A 12872-nucleotide genomic window follows, 5' to 3' on the forward strand; every position below is an offset into this window, starting at 1 on the left:
ACTCTTCAGAGCACTCCTAGGGCCTTCACATCCTCAGGCGCCACCAGGAATCTGAGCTTCGTGGGCAATTAAACATGGCAGGCTGACACAGTGCTTGTTACATGCTTGACATATGTCCACGTGGCTCTGCCTTCTGTGGGCCTCATGCCTCACCTCAGCCCTTAATCCCACAAGAGCACATGGCTGCCCCTATGCAACCAGCCACCAAAGTTTACACACTGCATAAGAACGTGATCTCCCTCAGGATGCCCAGCACACGGAGGATGACTAGAATCCCCTGGCAGCTGTGGGACAGTGATGACCTGAGGGAATTCTGGCTAACAACAAAACCACTGGAAGAAGAGAAGGGACACAGCTCTAGAAAGGTCTCCAGGGCTGTTCATCTCTGCTCCTCTACAGAAGCCACGTACACCAAGAGCCTGGAGTGGTGGGAAATTTATTGAGAGCAGGTGTTGTGTACCAAAAGGGTGCTGGGCTTTCATTCATCATTGGCAGGTGTCACAGCGGGTGGTCCCTTTATGGCTATCAGTTGGTTGGCCACACTGCAACGACCACAATAGCCACGAGCAGCAATAAAATCACCATTATCATCCCTGCAAAAGAAAAGTAGAACATGTCTCTTTTAATGAGCCACACCAGAAAAAAAAAAGTAGCACACTCTAGAAGTACCTGGAGAGGGCAGTGGGCACAGTGCCAGCTTTGTAGGGCACTGGACACAGCAGGCAGGACCCTGCCAGTGGTCCTGGGAGGGCCAGGGTCAGGCCCCAGCCTTTGGCTCTCCTGTGCATACCAAGCTGCTAGCTCCAGCTTTAGAATGCCTCTGAGGTGACAAGCATGGTAGCTGTGGATGATGGGGTCATCTTTGTTACACAATTTAACGCTGCTGAGTCGCCCATGAAGCAAAAATGCCTAATGTTAATAAGTCTTTTGGCTGTGGTCTGTTTTTGTGCAACTTATGCATGGTTAGGATAGTTTATTTTTTTGAAGGCAGGATCTCGTGTGTCCCAGGCTAACCTTGAACTCACTTTGTAGCCAACAGTAACTCTGAACTTCTGATCTTTTTTGCCTCCACCTTCCAAGTATTAGCATTATAGATGTGAGCATGGGTGGTCCGTGTGGCGCTGGAGACTGTAACCCGTGATCTTGTGCATACTAGGCAAGCATTCTACCAACTGAGCTCGGCCCCCGGGCCACTTGGACATTTTTATGTAGCCAACAGAAAGTGAAAGGAGTAGCTATGGCACACCGACTGTGGCCTCTAAAGCCTATGTGAGTTATCTGGCCCCTTGTAGAAGTTTGCCAGCCCTGGTTTGTTACTGGATTCTGGCCTTCAGCCTTCATTTCTTTCAGCTAGGGAGTTCCTCCTTCCTTTCTTCCTTGTGAACTTGGCTTTGCACGGCACTTCAAGGTGGGTTCTAGTACACTGTTCCTCTACCCTTTTGACATGTTTGCAGTAAGATGGTGCGTGCCAGTGTGTTAACATTGTATTTGGGGGGCTTGGGAGATCATTATCTTTCCATTCATTTCTGTCTGGGGAAGCACTTCCGGTTGCCTGAGGGCTCCCTGTGGGCAGGAGTCCCACTGCTTTGAGTGTAGCTTGTGATGGAAATCTGCTGCAGGCTGTCGGGAGAGGTGTACACCAGGCAGTATCAGAAGAAGACGGTGGGCCTGATGCTGGTGGCCAGGCTGACAGGGCCCATGCCGGGGCACGTTCTTGGGACCCCAAGGCCTGGAGTTCACCTGGGAAGGAGGGCTGGTTGTTTCAGAAATAAGTAGACAAGCCAGAGAGGGCCCTGGCCACTACAGCTCAGGCAGGCTCCCAGTGGCAAGCACTCTAACTCCGGAGGTTGCAATGCGGTGGTAGAGATGCCATGGGTCTTGAATGTTCAAGCCATGGTGATGATGAGAATAGTGGGATAAGCAACGGGAAAGTTGGAAAACAGAGAGAACTGATTTTTAAGGCAAAAATACCCATGGATGTTTTTGCACTACAGGAAGAGGCCTTGGGCTCCCAGCTGATTCAGAGTACTACAATACCAGACTAAACCTTCCTTGCTCCAGACTCAGCCGCTTCCCCACAAAGCTGCTGGGGTTGTCTTTTTGGACGTTGAATTTAATCAGGTTGCCTCCTTGCTCACATCTCTCCAGTTATTCCAGCTGAGGACCAGTGACTCAGCTGAGGTCCCTGGTAGCCTAGGAGGCAGAGCATGATCCCACTCGGCTGCTCTGCAGCCCCTCACTTCTCCAGCATGCCACCCCTGTGCGGTTACACATGCTGAAACTTTCACCTGGTGGCTCTATCAGAACCGGGGTCACTTCCTGGTGGTCTCCTTGGTGATCTGCAGGCACTGGTGCTTTATACAGCTCCACTTCTCTAGGCAGGAGGTGCTAGCTCTCATCTGTCCCCTCCCAGGAAGGTGGGTGTTAACAGAAGGGACTGCTCTTCCCCGTCACCAAAACTGCAGGACCCAATACAGGGCTGGCACACAGAGGCACCATATAGATGGAATAGGTAAAGAAGAAGCACACTGAATATCTGGAAGGGCAAGAGGAGATAGCAAGACACTGGAAGAGTAGGGAAGAGGGAGGAAGAAGCTGGGAAGATGTGTAAACTAGAAAACTCAAATGTGGTCCAAGCTAAACAACAAAAATCAGGAACCTTGGACTCTAGAGGTCTGAAGGGGACAGAGAGTTTCAGCTGAGGGGGTGGGGCCTTTAGAGGTGCTGATGTGCCTATCACAGAAATGGAGTTAGACATCTCAGTAGCATCATGGCAGGGAACATGCACACACACATGCATGCATACAAACACACGCACACACAAGGAAGCATGTGTCCCTTTTGACAGTAAGTTGATAGCATGTGATAAAGTAGGCACTCGTCCAAAGGTGAGAAGGGAACTTTAACAGCAAAGACAAATAAGACTTTTATATTTTAAACCCTTTCATGCAAACGCAGGCCCTTTGAGAGGCCATTTTCAACAGGCTTAAGTAAACACAGCATTGGGTGGATCAAGGAAGTCATTTCTAGGTGAGAAGAAACAGTGATAAGCAAAGGCCAACTGCAGCTTCGGGATCCTTTGGGCTAAGGAGACTTCACTTAGGGACCTTATCACAGCAACCTTGTCTCAAAGATGAGATCACAACTCCAGCACCTTTCTGGAGTTGTCCTGGAAGTGTATCCTTTCAAAGGCCCCAAAGCGGAACCCCTCCAATTGCCAGGTTTGGGGCTGTGAAAAGGGGGTGTACCTGGCTCACTGCACCATAGTCATTCTCCTCTCTGTTCTACATCCAAGGAAGCAGAGGTTCCTTGGAAGGCTGCATGGGAATGTAGATGGGTCTACTCTCTGCGTATGCTTTTAACCCCTTCCCATGGCAGCCCACCCAGGGGTCTGATACCCCGCAGACCAAGGAGCTTACCAGGCAAAGGCCCAGACTCTTTGGGGCTGAAAAAACTATGGTACAATTTCTTTTCCTCATGTTTTCTTTGTGCCCTCCCTACACACACTCACACACACACACACACACACACACACACACACACACACAGAGTAAAAGCAGCCAGAAACACTGACTGTCATGAACCCTGGGCTTTAACAAGGATCAGTTCTCAGCCAGTCTGCTTCCCTCTGTCCTTCACCTGCCCCCGTGGCCAGCAGTGGGTCCCTGGTGTATCTTGCCTACAAACTTGCAGTAAGAGTCACCGGAAAATTGGGCACGGACACATAACCACAGCGAGCTTGACAGGCAGACCGGAGCCCCCAGCTTTCTGACATGGAAAGTGGGTCTAGGCTTGCAGGATGGCCCTGGAACAACCTGAGCCATACTGAATCAAGTGTCAAAAACAGAAATTGGGGTGGGTTTTCCCCCCCTCCTAACAGTGCTCAGGCCTCAGGGGGTCTCACCATCCATCTCCAGCTAAGGAAATGTTTGACATTTCAGGACGAAACTGACAGTGGAAACTCCTGGGAATCTGCCAACTTCTAAACAATGAGCACTCTGCGCCCAGCCCCTGCTCAGGACACCTGTGGGGCTCCTGCTCCAGAGTCCCTTCCTCTGCATTTCACTCAGCTCCTGCCACAGCCCTGCAGGCACCTGGCCAGGCAGATGTTTGCTCCCAGAGTCCCTTTCAAGGCCAGGGCCAGGCACAAGGTGCCAAGGGTTACAAGAGTGAGGGGGAAAATGTCCACTTCCTTTGGTCAGTTTACCAGATGAGTGCCCAACAGTTAGGATATCTGCAATCTAGCACATGGCAATTTAAAAAAGATATAAGAAAACAAACTCCCGTTCAGACCAGGAAGGGACATTAACACCGTGGCTTTGGAACAGGGGCATGTTCTCTGAAGACTGTTCATCTGGACTACTGGCCCATGCTTTTTCCAGTGGAACACTGGGAACCAGTGAGTGATGGCTTGTGTTGCCCACACCCTTGCCATAGCAGAGTGCAGGAAACAACTGTTCTTCATGCTCGCTGCATGGATGAGAAGTCACGGAAAACATGGATGCCAGCCTTTCCAGGGAATACCAGCCATTTTACTCTGTAGCGGCAGGGTAGTGGGGAGGGGAAGCACACAGGGTAGGGAAGAACTGTGGGATTGGGAGGTAGCAGGGAAATGCAAGGCACCTTTGTCCAGAAGCACTTCTTATCCATCCTCACTCCCTCATGCTTGTTTTGAACCAAAATACACATTTTCACTGCCTGCTTTGTGTGTCATGCTGCGAGGAGTCGGTGGGGTCAGTAGGCCAGCCCCACACAGCCAACCACCTGTGAAGATGAGACACCCATGACTAACGCCTGCAGTGGGTGAGTTTCCCCTCACGGTTGTGCTGTCAAAGGTGACATTTGCTTAAGTATTAACCAGTTGGTTCTTGCAGTTCAAACATGGATTTTGAAAAATATTTTATTTTGGCAGCAGCCTCAGGAGCCAAGGTGGGGATTGAGCAGGACAAAAGACAGAGAACGGGGATATTTGTTTTCAAAAGTTCATGTAAATGTCCTCTTGAATCCCATTACTAGGTAAATAAGCCAAGAAAAAAAGAAAAAGAAGACCCCACGGGGTGGGGGAGGGTGGGGGGAAGTGGTGGTGGTGGGGGAAGGTGAACGTGTTTGCCTTTTGCTTTTTGGATTTATTGACAGCTGGAAAATGCAGCCTACTCTGCCAAAGTCTATACTGCTAGCCTGCTCATGGTGTGGACTCCACAGCTTTCCACCAAGCAGCCTCACAGAGAGCCAGACACTGGTGGGCAGAGCAGCTCCTCCCTGGCTCTGGTCTCATCTTTCTGATGAGGCTACTTCACCCCATGGGTGTACCAGTGCTGTTTTCATTAAAACCCCAGGCAAAAGGCAAAAGGCAAAAAGCCTCCTGAGTTTGGTTTTGCTCTTTTCTGACATCCAGACCATCACTTTAAGCTTTCCTTTCGGTTTGGGGTAGGGCAGGATTATTCTTCCTCTGTCTTCAGCATGCGTGCCTGCCTATGTGCATACAAGCACATGTGTGCAGGTCAGAGGACAACGTCAAGTTCCATTCTTCAGGAGCTAGCCACTTTCATTTCTTGAGGCAAGTTTCTCGAAGGCATGGGACTGATCAGATACGCTAGGTCGGTTGGCCTATGAGCCTCACTAGTGAGTCCCCTGGGATTCATGTGTCCTTCCCATGTGCCCCTCTCCCCCGTGTTAAGATTACAGTCATGCATTCTTTTGGGCTCTGGGGATCCAACTCATGTTCTTGTGCTTGCAAGCTTTTACCAACTGAGTAATCTCTTCAGCTCGCCCTCTATCTTCTGCATGGACAATACACTCTACCTGTTCTTTCTATGCATCCCATTCTCAGCTGAGTTCAGAGTCCTGGGCTCAATGCTGTCTTCCATGAAGGCTGCTCAGCCCCACATAGCCGCCTCTCTTCAAGACCAAGGCACATCTACAAAGCCACAATTATGCAAGTCCATTGCTTAGGAAGGGCAACCCTTTATCTTTAGCTTCTTGAGTTATGGATCTTTCACACCCCCCCCCAGATCAAAGGATCTCTGAGAAAAGAGATTAGGCACCGTCTGATGTGGTAGAGGGTTAGTGGTTTTACAATCAGGGACACAGGACTTCGGGTCTACACTGAGTAGCTAAGACCTGGGGACCTGGGGAAACTGTCTCAACTCTGAGTTCGGTTCTACCGTTTGTAAAATGAGGCTAAAAAGCACAGGCATCACGGACATGTTATGAGGATTTTATCATACGGACATGGAATTTCAGGGTTCTCAGTAAATGACAGCTTTGTTGAAAACAGTGGGCATTCCTGTCTACCCACTGCCAAGAGCAATGTATGGGAGATGCTCCAGGTCTGTGAATGTCCCACAAGACAGCCTGTGTCAGGGTAACAGCAGAGTAACATGTCACTCTTTTCAAAGGAGAGGAGCAAAGGCAGAGGAACACCTGGGTGGCATCTGGTAGAAACAGAGACCAATTCTAGCCGGTCTGGGCCACAATGATGGCGTCCAGGAAAGGTTGGAAGTTCACAGTGGAATGTCTGGCATCATCCACCTCAGTTATTAGCTACAGGAAGGGCAGCTGTGCCCGTTGGTGTGGGCTGGAGTCAAAAGGCAGGCAGAGCTCAGCCAAGTGGATGCCAGGTGAGAGAGACTGTGGAAAGCTGAAACGTAAAAGTCTTGGAGAAGTGGAGGTCAGAGCCGGGGCACAGGCTGAGGATGGAGTCACAGCAAGTAAAGAAGGTTAAAATAAACCGAAAGGGGACTCACTGTTCGACCATGGGCCGTGGAGGAGGAGGTACAGGGAGGAAGCCATGGACGAGGGAGCCTGAGGGTTGGGGTTATTTGGGTATAAACAGGAGTATTACGAACACCAGTGACACTCAGAATGACAATAGCCACACAAGAAGAACAGAAGTCACATGTAAGACTAATAAGTAAATGTACCCAAGCCTTTAATCCCAGCACTGCGATGGCAGAGACAGGTAGATCTCTGTAAGATCAAGGCCAGCCTGGTCTACATAGTGCATTCCAGGTCAGCCAGGGCTATGTGGTGAAACCCTGTCTAAAAGACAAGAGAAAATAATGTTTCACAGTGCCCCAACCCTGCTACTCCCACCCCGGGGAACAACTGATGGGAGAATGGAGACTTGCACTCCCTAAGGGAGCCCCATGAAGGCCTCTTGATGAGCAGCAGCAGCAGAGCTGGCTTCAGGCAGAAGGCCTGATCTCTGGGTGGGCATGTTGTGGGGAAGTCCTAACAGGAGAGGGCAGACTGGACTGGTCATTTGAGTTCTTGGAGGAGATATGTGGCACAGCATGTTCTGGGACGTGCAAGGGACAATGTGGTTCCTCAAAGGACCACAGGGCAAGGCAAAAATTTGGCCAGCATACAGGACCTACCTTTGTTTTGGTTCTGACTGAAAACAAACACTGGGATGAAACAGCCTTTGATCTTCACTCTATGCCATGCACTGAGTGGAGGAAACAAACAGGCCCTGCCTTTAGGCGGCATCGTGGTCTGGGGACCATGCAGAGGAAAGGAGGCAGCCTGCAGATGCTCCCCTGGTCCCTCTGCAGCCTCTGCAGGCAAACTGCACAGTCCCTCTGTATGCAGCTTCCTTGGGGTCCTGAGGGACCTGAACGTATTCCCAGGGCTGTGCATGGTTTTGCCGGGATCCAGGGTCTGACACATTGTGGGTGCTGACTCATGGTTACGACTTTCAGAAGACCATCAGCCCCCCTGGAGGCAGGAAGCTCGGTCTTTCCCCAGGTGGTTCTTTAGAAAGGCCGGGCCAGCGCTACCCAGGGGGTGCCTGGGCTAGATGGGTGCTGAGGTGACTACTTTGAGAACACAGAGACACCTTGCCCTCTCTTCTGAGGGTCCAGCCCCACCTGGGGAGAAGCCCCCGGGGGCTGGCCCCACAGTAGCCCAGCAGCCATGCTGACAGAAAGCCCTGGCAACAGGGAAAGGGAAGCAGAAGAGGAGGCGACAAGCAGTTACCAAGACACATCTGGGGGCCAGAGGGAGCAGCCACTCTCAGCAGGAAGTGGAAAGCAAGGAGGCCACCTGAAGTGGGGGAGGGGGAGGAGAACAGGCCTCGGAACAGGAAATTAAAAGGAATTAAGACAGTGAAGGAGGTGGGGCTGGAGGGCAGCCTAATAAAGTAAGGCCTGCTCTCTGGATCCAGGGCCCAACGCTTGGCCCAGCATCAGGTAGCTATGGAGCAGCGGTCTGGGCCCCAGGACATGGACTGGCCAGCAGTTGGTCAACAGAGGTCCTGTGTGAGACCTCTGCCTCACCGGCCAAAACAAATTAGGTCACAAGAGGTGAGACTTGGTCAAGTGGTTCCAGTGCAGAACAAGAGAACTGCCCAGAAGCCAGATGTGATAGTGCACGCTCCGAGGGCTAGCACTGCACTGGGGAGGTTGAGGCAGGAGGATCATGGATTTGAGGCTATCTTGGATTACACAGGAGACTACTTATCCATATCAGAACCTAACAACAAAAGTTCACTGAGGGCCTATTATGTGTCAAGATGGATAGTTGGTTCTTTATGGGTCTGCCAGTCTCATGAGGCCAACAGGAAACCAACAGACCCCTGAAGAAACCAACCCCAATCCTACCAACCTCCCCAAAAGAAAGCAAACTTTGTGATGATGGTGTTCCCTAGAGGGGGTAAGCAAAAACTTGGCCATTTGAAAGTGCTGAGGCATCTAGACCCTGTCTGGTTCTTAAAGCCTTGTTCACTCCCTGCCTCTAGAAGAAGCTCGGCTCCACACCACAGTTCAAGAGCAGAATCCAATTGCAAGTAGATAATCCTTTGTATCGGCAATCAAAAGCAGCATATTATGAGTTGTCAGGGCAATAATTTAAAGTCAATTCTCTGGCGCATCAATACTCGCTAAGAAACATCCCCTGGCCGTGCTGCGCATGTTACCCCCGGGGAATGCAAATCTGTCTGGCAGGGGTTCAGCTGTCTCAGAAAAGCCAGGCAGGAACACTGTTATAGATGTCTTGTTTTGACAATTCCCTCTGGACTATGTGTCAAAAGATTGTTGGATGGTTCCAGCCGGGCTATGGATTCACTATAACAAACTCCTTCATTTGTCCTGCTTAGATGAAGCTGAGTCACCTGGCATTAATTAGGGACACCTGACAAGGTGACCCAAGAGCTCTGCTGCGGCTGTCCTAACTCAGGGTAGAATCACAGCCTTTGTCAGCCATCAGTGGTGAAGAGCGAAGTACCTGGACAAGGGGCCAAAGGTTATGACATCCAAGGAAGAGTCCCTGAGTTCTAGACCCCAGGGAGACATGTGAGGGTGGCCTAGGGGCCTTGGCTCTTCACGGTGACCCTACCTCTGACACCCAGCTGACACAATGGTGTCCATAAGAGGTCATCACGAACCTTTTGCTAGGAATTCTGTACACTGAATGGAGTACAGCTAAGGCTCAGGGTATAGTCCTGGTGACATTCAAGCAACAATGGACATAGATTTAGCTCTGAAGGTCCCAGCACCTGCCTTGGTTATGATCTTCCCTTAAACCTGGTTGGCCAAACTGTCCCTTCTGCAATAACCCTACTCACTGAAATAAATTTCATGGCTTTTCTTGTTTTGTTTTGAACCTAAACGAATAAAATCCATTTCCTCCTGCTTGCATTCAACTACAAAAATAATTCTTTGGAAAAATCTAAGCACAGTGTGTGAGTGGTTTCTTGTTACCAGTTTAGTCTCAAAAGGACAGTTGGGAAGTGCTGCTCCTCAGAACACGTGGCTTGGGCTGTATCTACTGACTCTGAATGAGTCTGGTCCAAATAGAAATCACAGGTACAGTGACACCTTCCCCACCAACAACTCCTTTTCTTTTGGTCACACATCATATGATATAACTGTTCTCTAATCGATGCCATAGATGCTGTTTGGAAAAATCAAGATGTAAAAAAGACAGGCCTCAGTTTGGAGCCAACAGGTACTTGGAGAGTAAGCATCAGGGCATTACAGCCCAGCCTCTGTAAATGAGGCCAACAAGAAAATGCTGGATGAACAGATGAATTGTTTACATCCCTTCTTCTCCGGGGACCCATGTACAGTGGCCCGAGTGTTTGGTTCAGGTAGATCCCAAGCAGCTGTATGAGGTCCCTGTCATTACTGACTTTTTCCAAAGGCCATATCCATTAACTTCATTAGTGCTGGGAGCTTTATATGCACCTTGTATGTGCTATATACACTCTAAACCAAGGTGCTTAATAGATTTTTAAACAAAGAAATTATAAAGGTGGTCACTCCCAACGTGGCTAGGAAGGTAAGAACTGCAGTGCCAGTCTCTAGAAGTCTGCACCTTGCACCTACAGCAATGAACAGTGGAGACCAGCAAACTGCTGCCCGTGCCTTGATGGTGGGTGGCGGCGGCAGGGGAAGTGAGGAGACAAAGACAAGTGGATAACTTGATGTACCAGAAGCGGCTGAGAGCCAGAAGAAAAGCAGCTAGCTTCTGTCTTCCTGGTGGGTATCACTCAGAGCCCTGAGTCCTCTCTTCAGGTCTGAGAGGCACACAGGGAGGACATGCTGATATGCCAATACTTTTTTTTTTTTTTTTTAGAAATTAACCATCCAACAATGAGTCATGGAAGCACACCGCAGGTAACCCAGGGTGCCCTTACACGTGGCATCAGGAAATTTCCAACCTTAAATGTTAACAGCATGGAAGCTGAGAAACAACACATTACGAGAGTTTCTTGGTATGAGGGGTGATGTAATGACAACTGGAAACAGACAGGGAACTTATTATAGAATGTGGCAAAGGGCGAGTTGGAGAGGAAGGCCTCATCAATGGGTCCCAGCACTTTCCAGGATGGGAGGAGCCAGGCAGGGCACCGGTTCCCGCTTGGTCCGTGGGGGACATGGGATCTCATATGAGTCGGGAAGTAGCGTGCTGTTCTGTGTGTAGCTGCTATTCATCAAGCGACCCACTTCGCCTGCTCAATGCCTAAATGAAAACTATGCTTCTCCAGTTGATGGCTGCTTTTATTAGGGGCCGTTTTGCTCCATCACAGCACTGGCCGAGCGAGAGCTGCGGAGTGCTGGCCACCAGCTGCTCTCTGAAATTGAGAGGACGCCAGGTCGAGGTTGTGGAAGGAAGATGAAATAATCGATGCAAGATGTCACCTTATGTTTGGAAGGTCCGGGGTAAACGCACTTCCAGGAATGTTGGGATTGCTAGCACCATTTCCAGAGCTTAGGGTGAAAGACACATCTGCCCCACCTGGTCTCAGTGTTCCTTTGGCCTCTAAGGTGACATGCATTACATAGGGAACCATGAGCCACGGAGGCAAGGATATAAGAAAGATGACTGTTAAGGGGTATGGGAGAAAAGAAAAGCAAAGGCTGGCAGGAGAACGGCAGGAGACAAACCAGGTATCTTCCACATTAAAAGCCAAGTCTTTTCTCAGGTAACTGGAAGGCAAGTCGTAACTATTTGTTGTGCCTGTGACTTGGTCCCATCATGGAAGGAGAAAAATTCAAAAGGCCACCATAACTTTTAACTGTTCATCACGAGGCAGTCTGAGCTCTCTCACCCATTATCTCCATGCATGGTACACTTCTCGCGTGTACAGCCAAACGAGAGGCCCATGGCAGATGCACATGTCACACCATGGCGGCAGGGTGAGCCCAGACAAGCACTGGTCAGCCAGTCTCCCATCCGTAGGCCTGACTACTCTTAGCAAAACCAGAGCTGGCTGCCAGGCTATTCTTGAAAACCTTTTCTCTCTACCATGAAAACAGACCCCAAAATGTAGGTTCACAAAACCCCACCAACACTCTGCATGTATATAAAAGTAACTACATAAAAAGCCTGTAGGTAAGTGGAGTTCATATTTGGTCTATGGGAGGTATGATGGCTTAGTATTCATCTTCATAACTGTATTTAGAATCACTTCATAACTGTATTTAGAATCACTCTGAGCATTTCCAGAGATGATTGTGGGGGGGGGCCAGGGAGGGTAGGGGTGGGGTGGTTAAGAGGGGAAGACCCACACAGAAGTGGGTGGTGGCATCTTATAGTCTAGGATGCAGAAAGGGGAAAGAGGAAGAAGATGGGTAAGCATGGGCACTCCCCTTTCTCCGCTTCCTGTCTGTCCAGATGTGGGCAAGCAACCTTCTGCCATCAAGCCTCCCCAGCCAGGAGGGACAGCAGCCTCTCAAACGCTTCCTGATTTGTTCAGATGTGGACTGGCCTATGTGGACTGCAGCCTCTCAACTATGAGCCACAGTAAATCTTTCTTCCTTAGGTTGCTTCCTGGGAGGCATCTCATACCGGCAACAGGAAAAATAACTAATAAAAAGGACATGTATCTGTACAGTGCTCTTCTCCCTAAGATTTGGAACACAACTTTAACGCTAAAGCTACAGCGAGAAGCTTGATGGCAGGAATGCAGTAAAAACTACATCTGGCTAACTTTTCATTAGCAAGATGAGCTCTGTGGGACCCGGCACGATTGGTGCACTGAGAACAAGAACAGACATTCCAACTGTGTTCTACATCGGCTCTTGAGAAAACTGGTCCTTTACTCAGAGCAGCAGCAGAGCTTAGAGGCCAGTCTAGGAAACCACAGGAGCAATAGGACAGCCGCCAGCCGGGCTCTCCCTGTGAGAATGTGGCATGAACACAGGCTTCTCTCACTCTGGAGTGAAGGAACCTGTCCATTCATCATGGGGGACTAGCGATGATGCCATCTCCATTCATTACTACCCCCAAACACTCTTCACTACCCCCAACGGCATGCCATCTGGGATCCCTAAAATTTGTCCTTTATGCAGGGAAGCTTTTAATAGATGTTGTAGCAGCAAATGCAAAGTGAAACCTCAGAGCTAGAACTGGGGACCACCAATCAC

General features: G+C 49.8%; 1 protein-coding gene across 1 annotated transcript in view; it reads right to left on the minus strand.

Annotated features, from left to right (window-relative positions):
* Window positions 1-420: 420 nt before the first annotated feature.
* Window positions 421-12872, minus strand: part of Stx8 (syntaxin 8) — a 220416-nt gene continuing 207964 nt past the window's right edge. Inside the window, exon 8 of the mRNA XM_051180347.1 lies at window positions 421-593. Coding sequence (XP_051036304.1) covers window positions 526-593 — 68 coding nt within the window. The 3' untranslated portion in view covers window positions 421-525. The remainder of the gene's footprint in view (window positions 594-12872) is intronic.

This window comes from Phodopus roborovskii, unplaced genomic scaffold, assembly GCF_943737965.1.
Source record: "Phodopus roborovskii unplaced genomic scaffold, PHOROB, whole genome shotgun sequence".
NCBI lineage: Eukaryota > Metazoa > Chordata > Mammalia > Rodentia > Cricetidae > Phodopus > Phodopus roborovskii.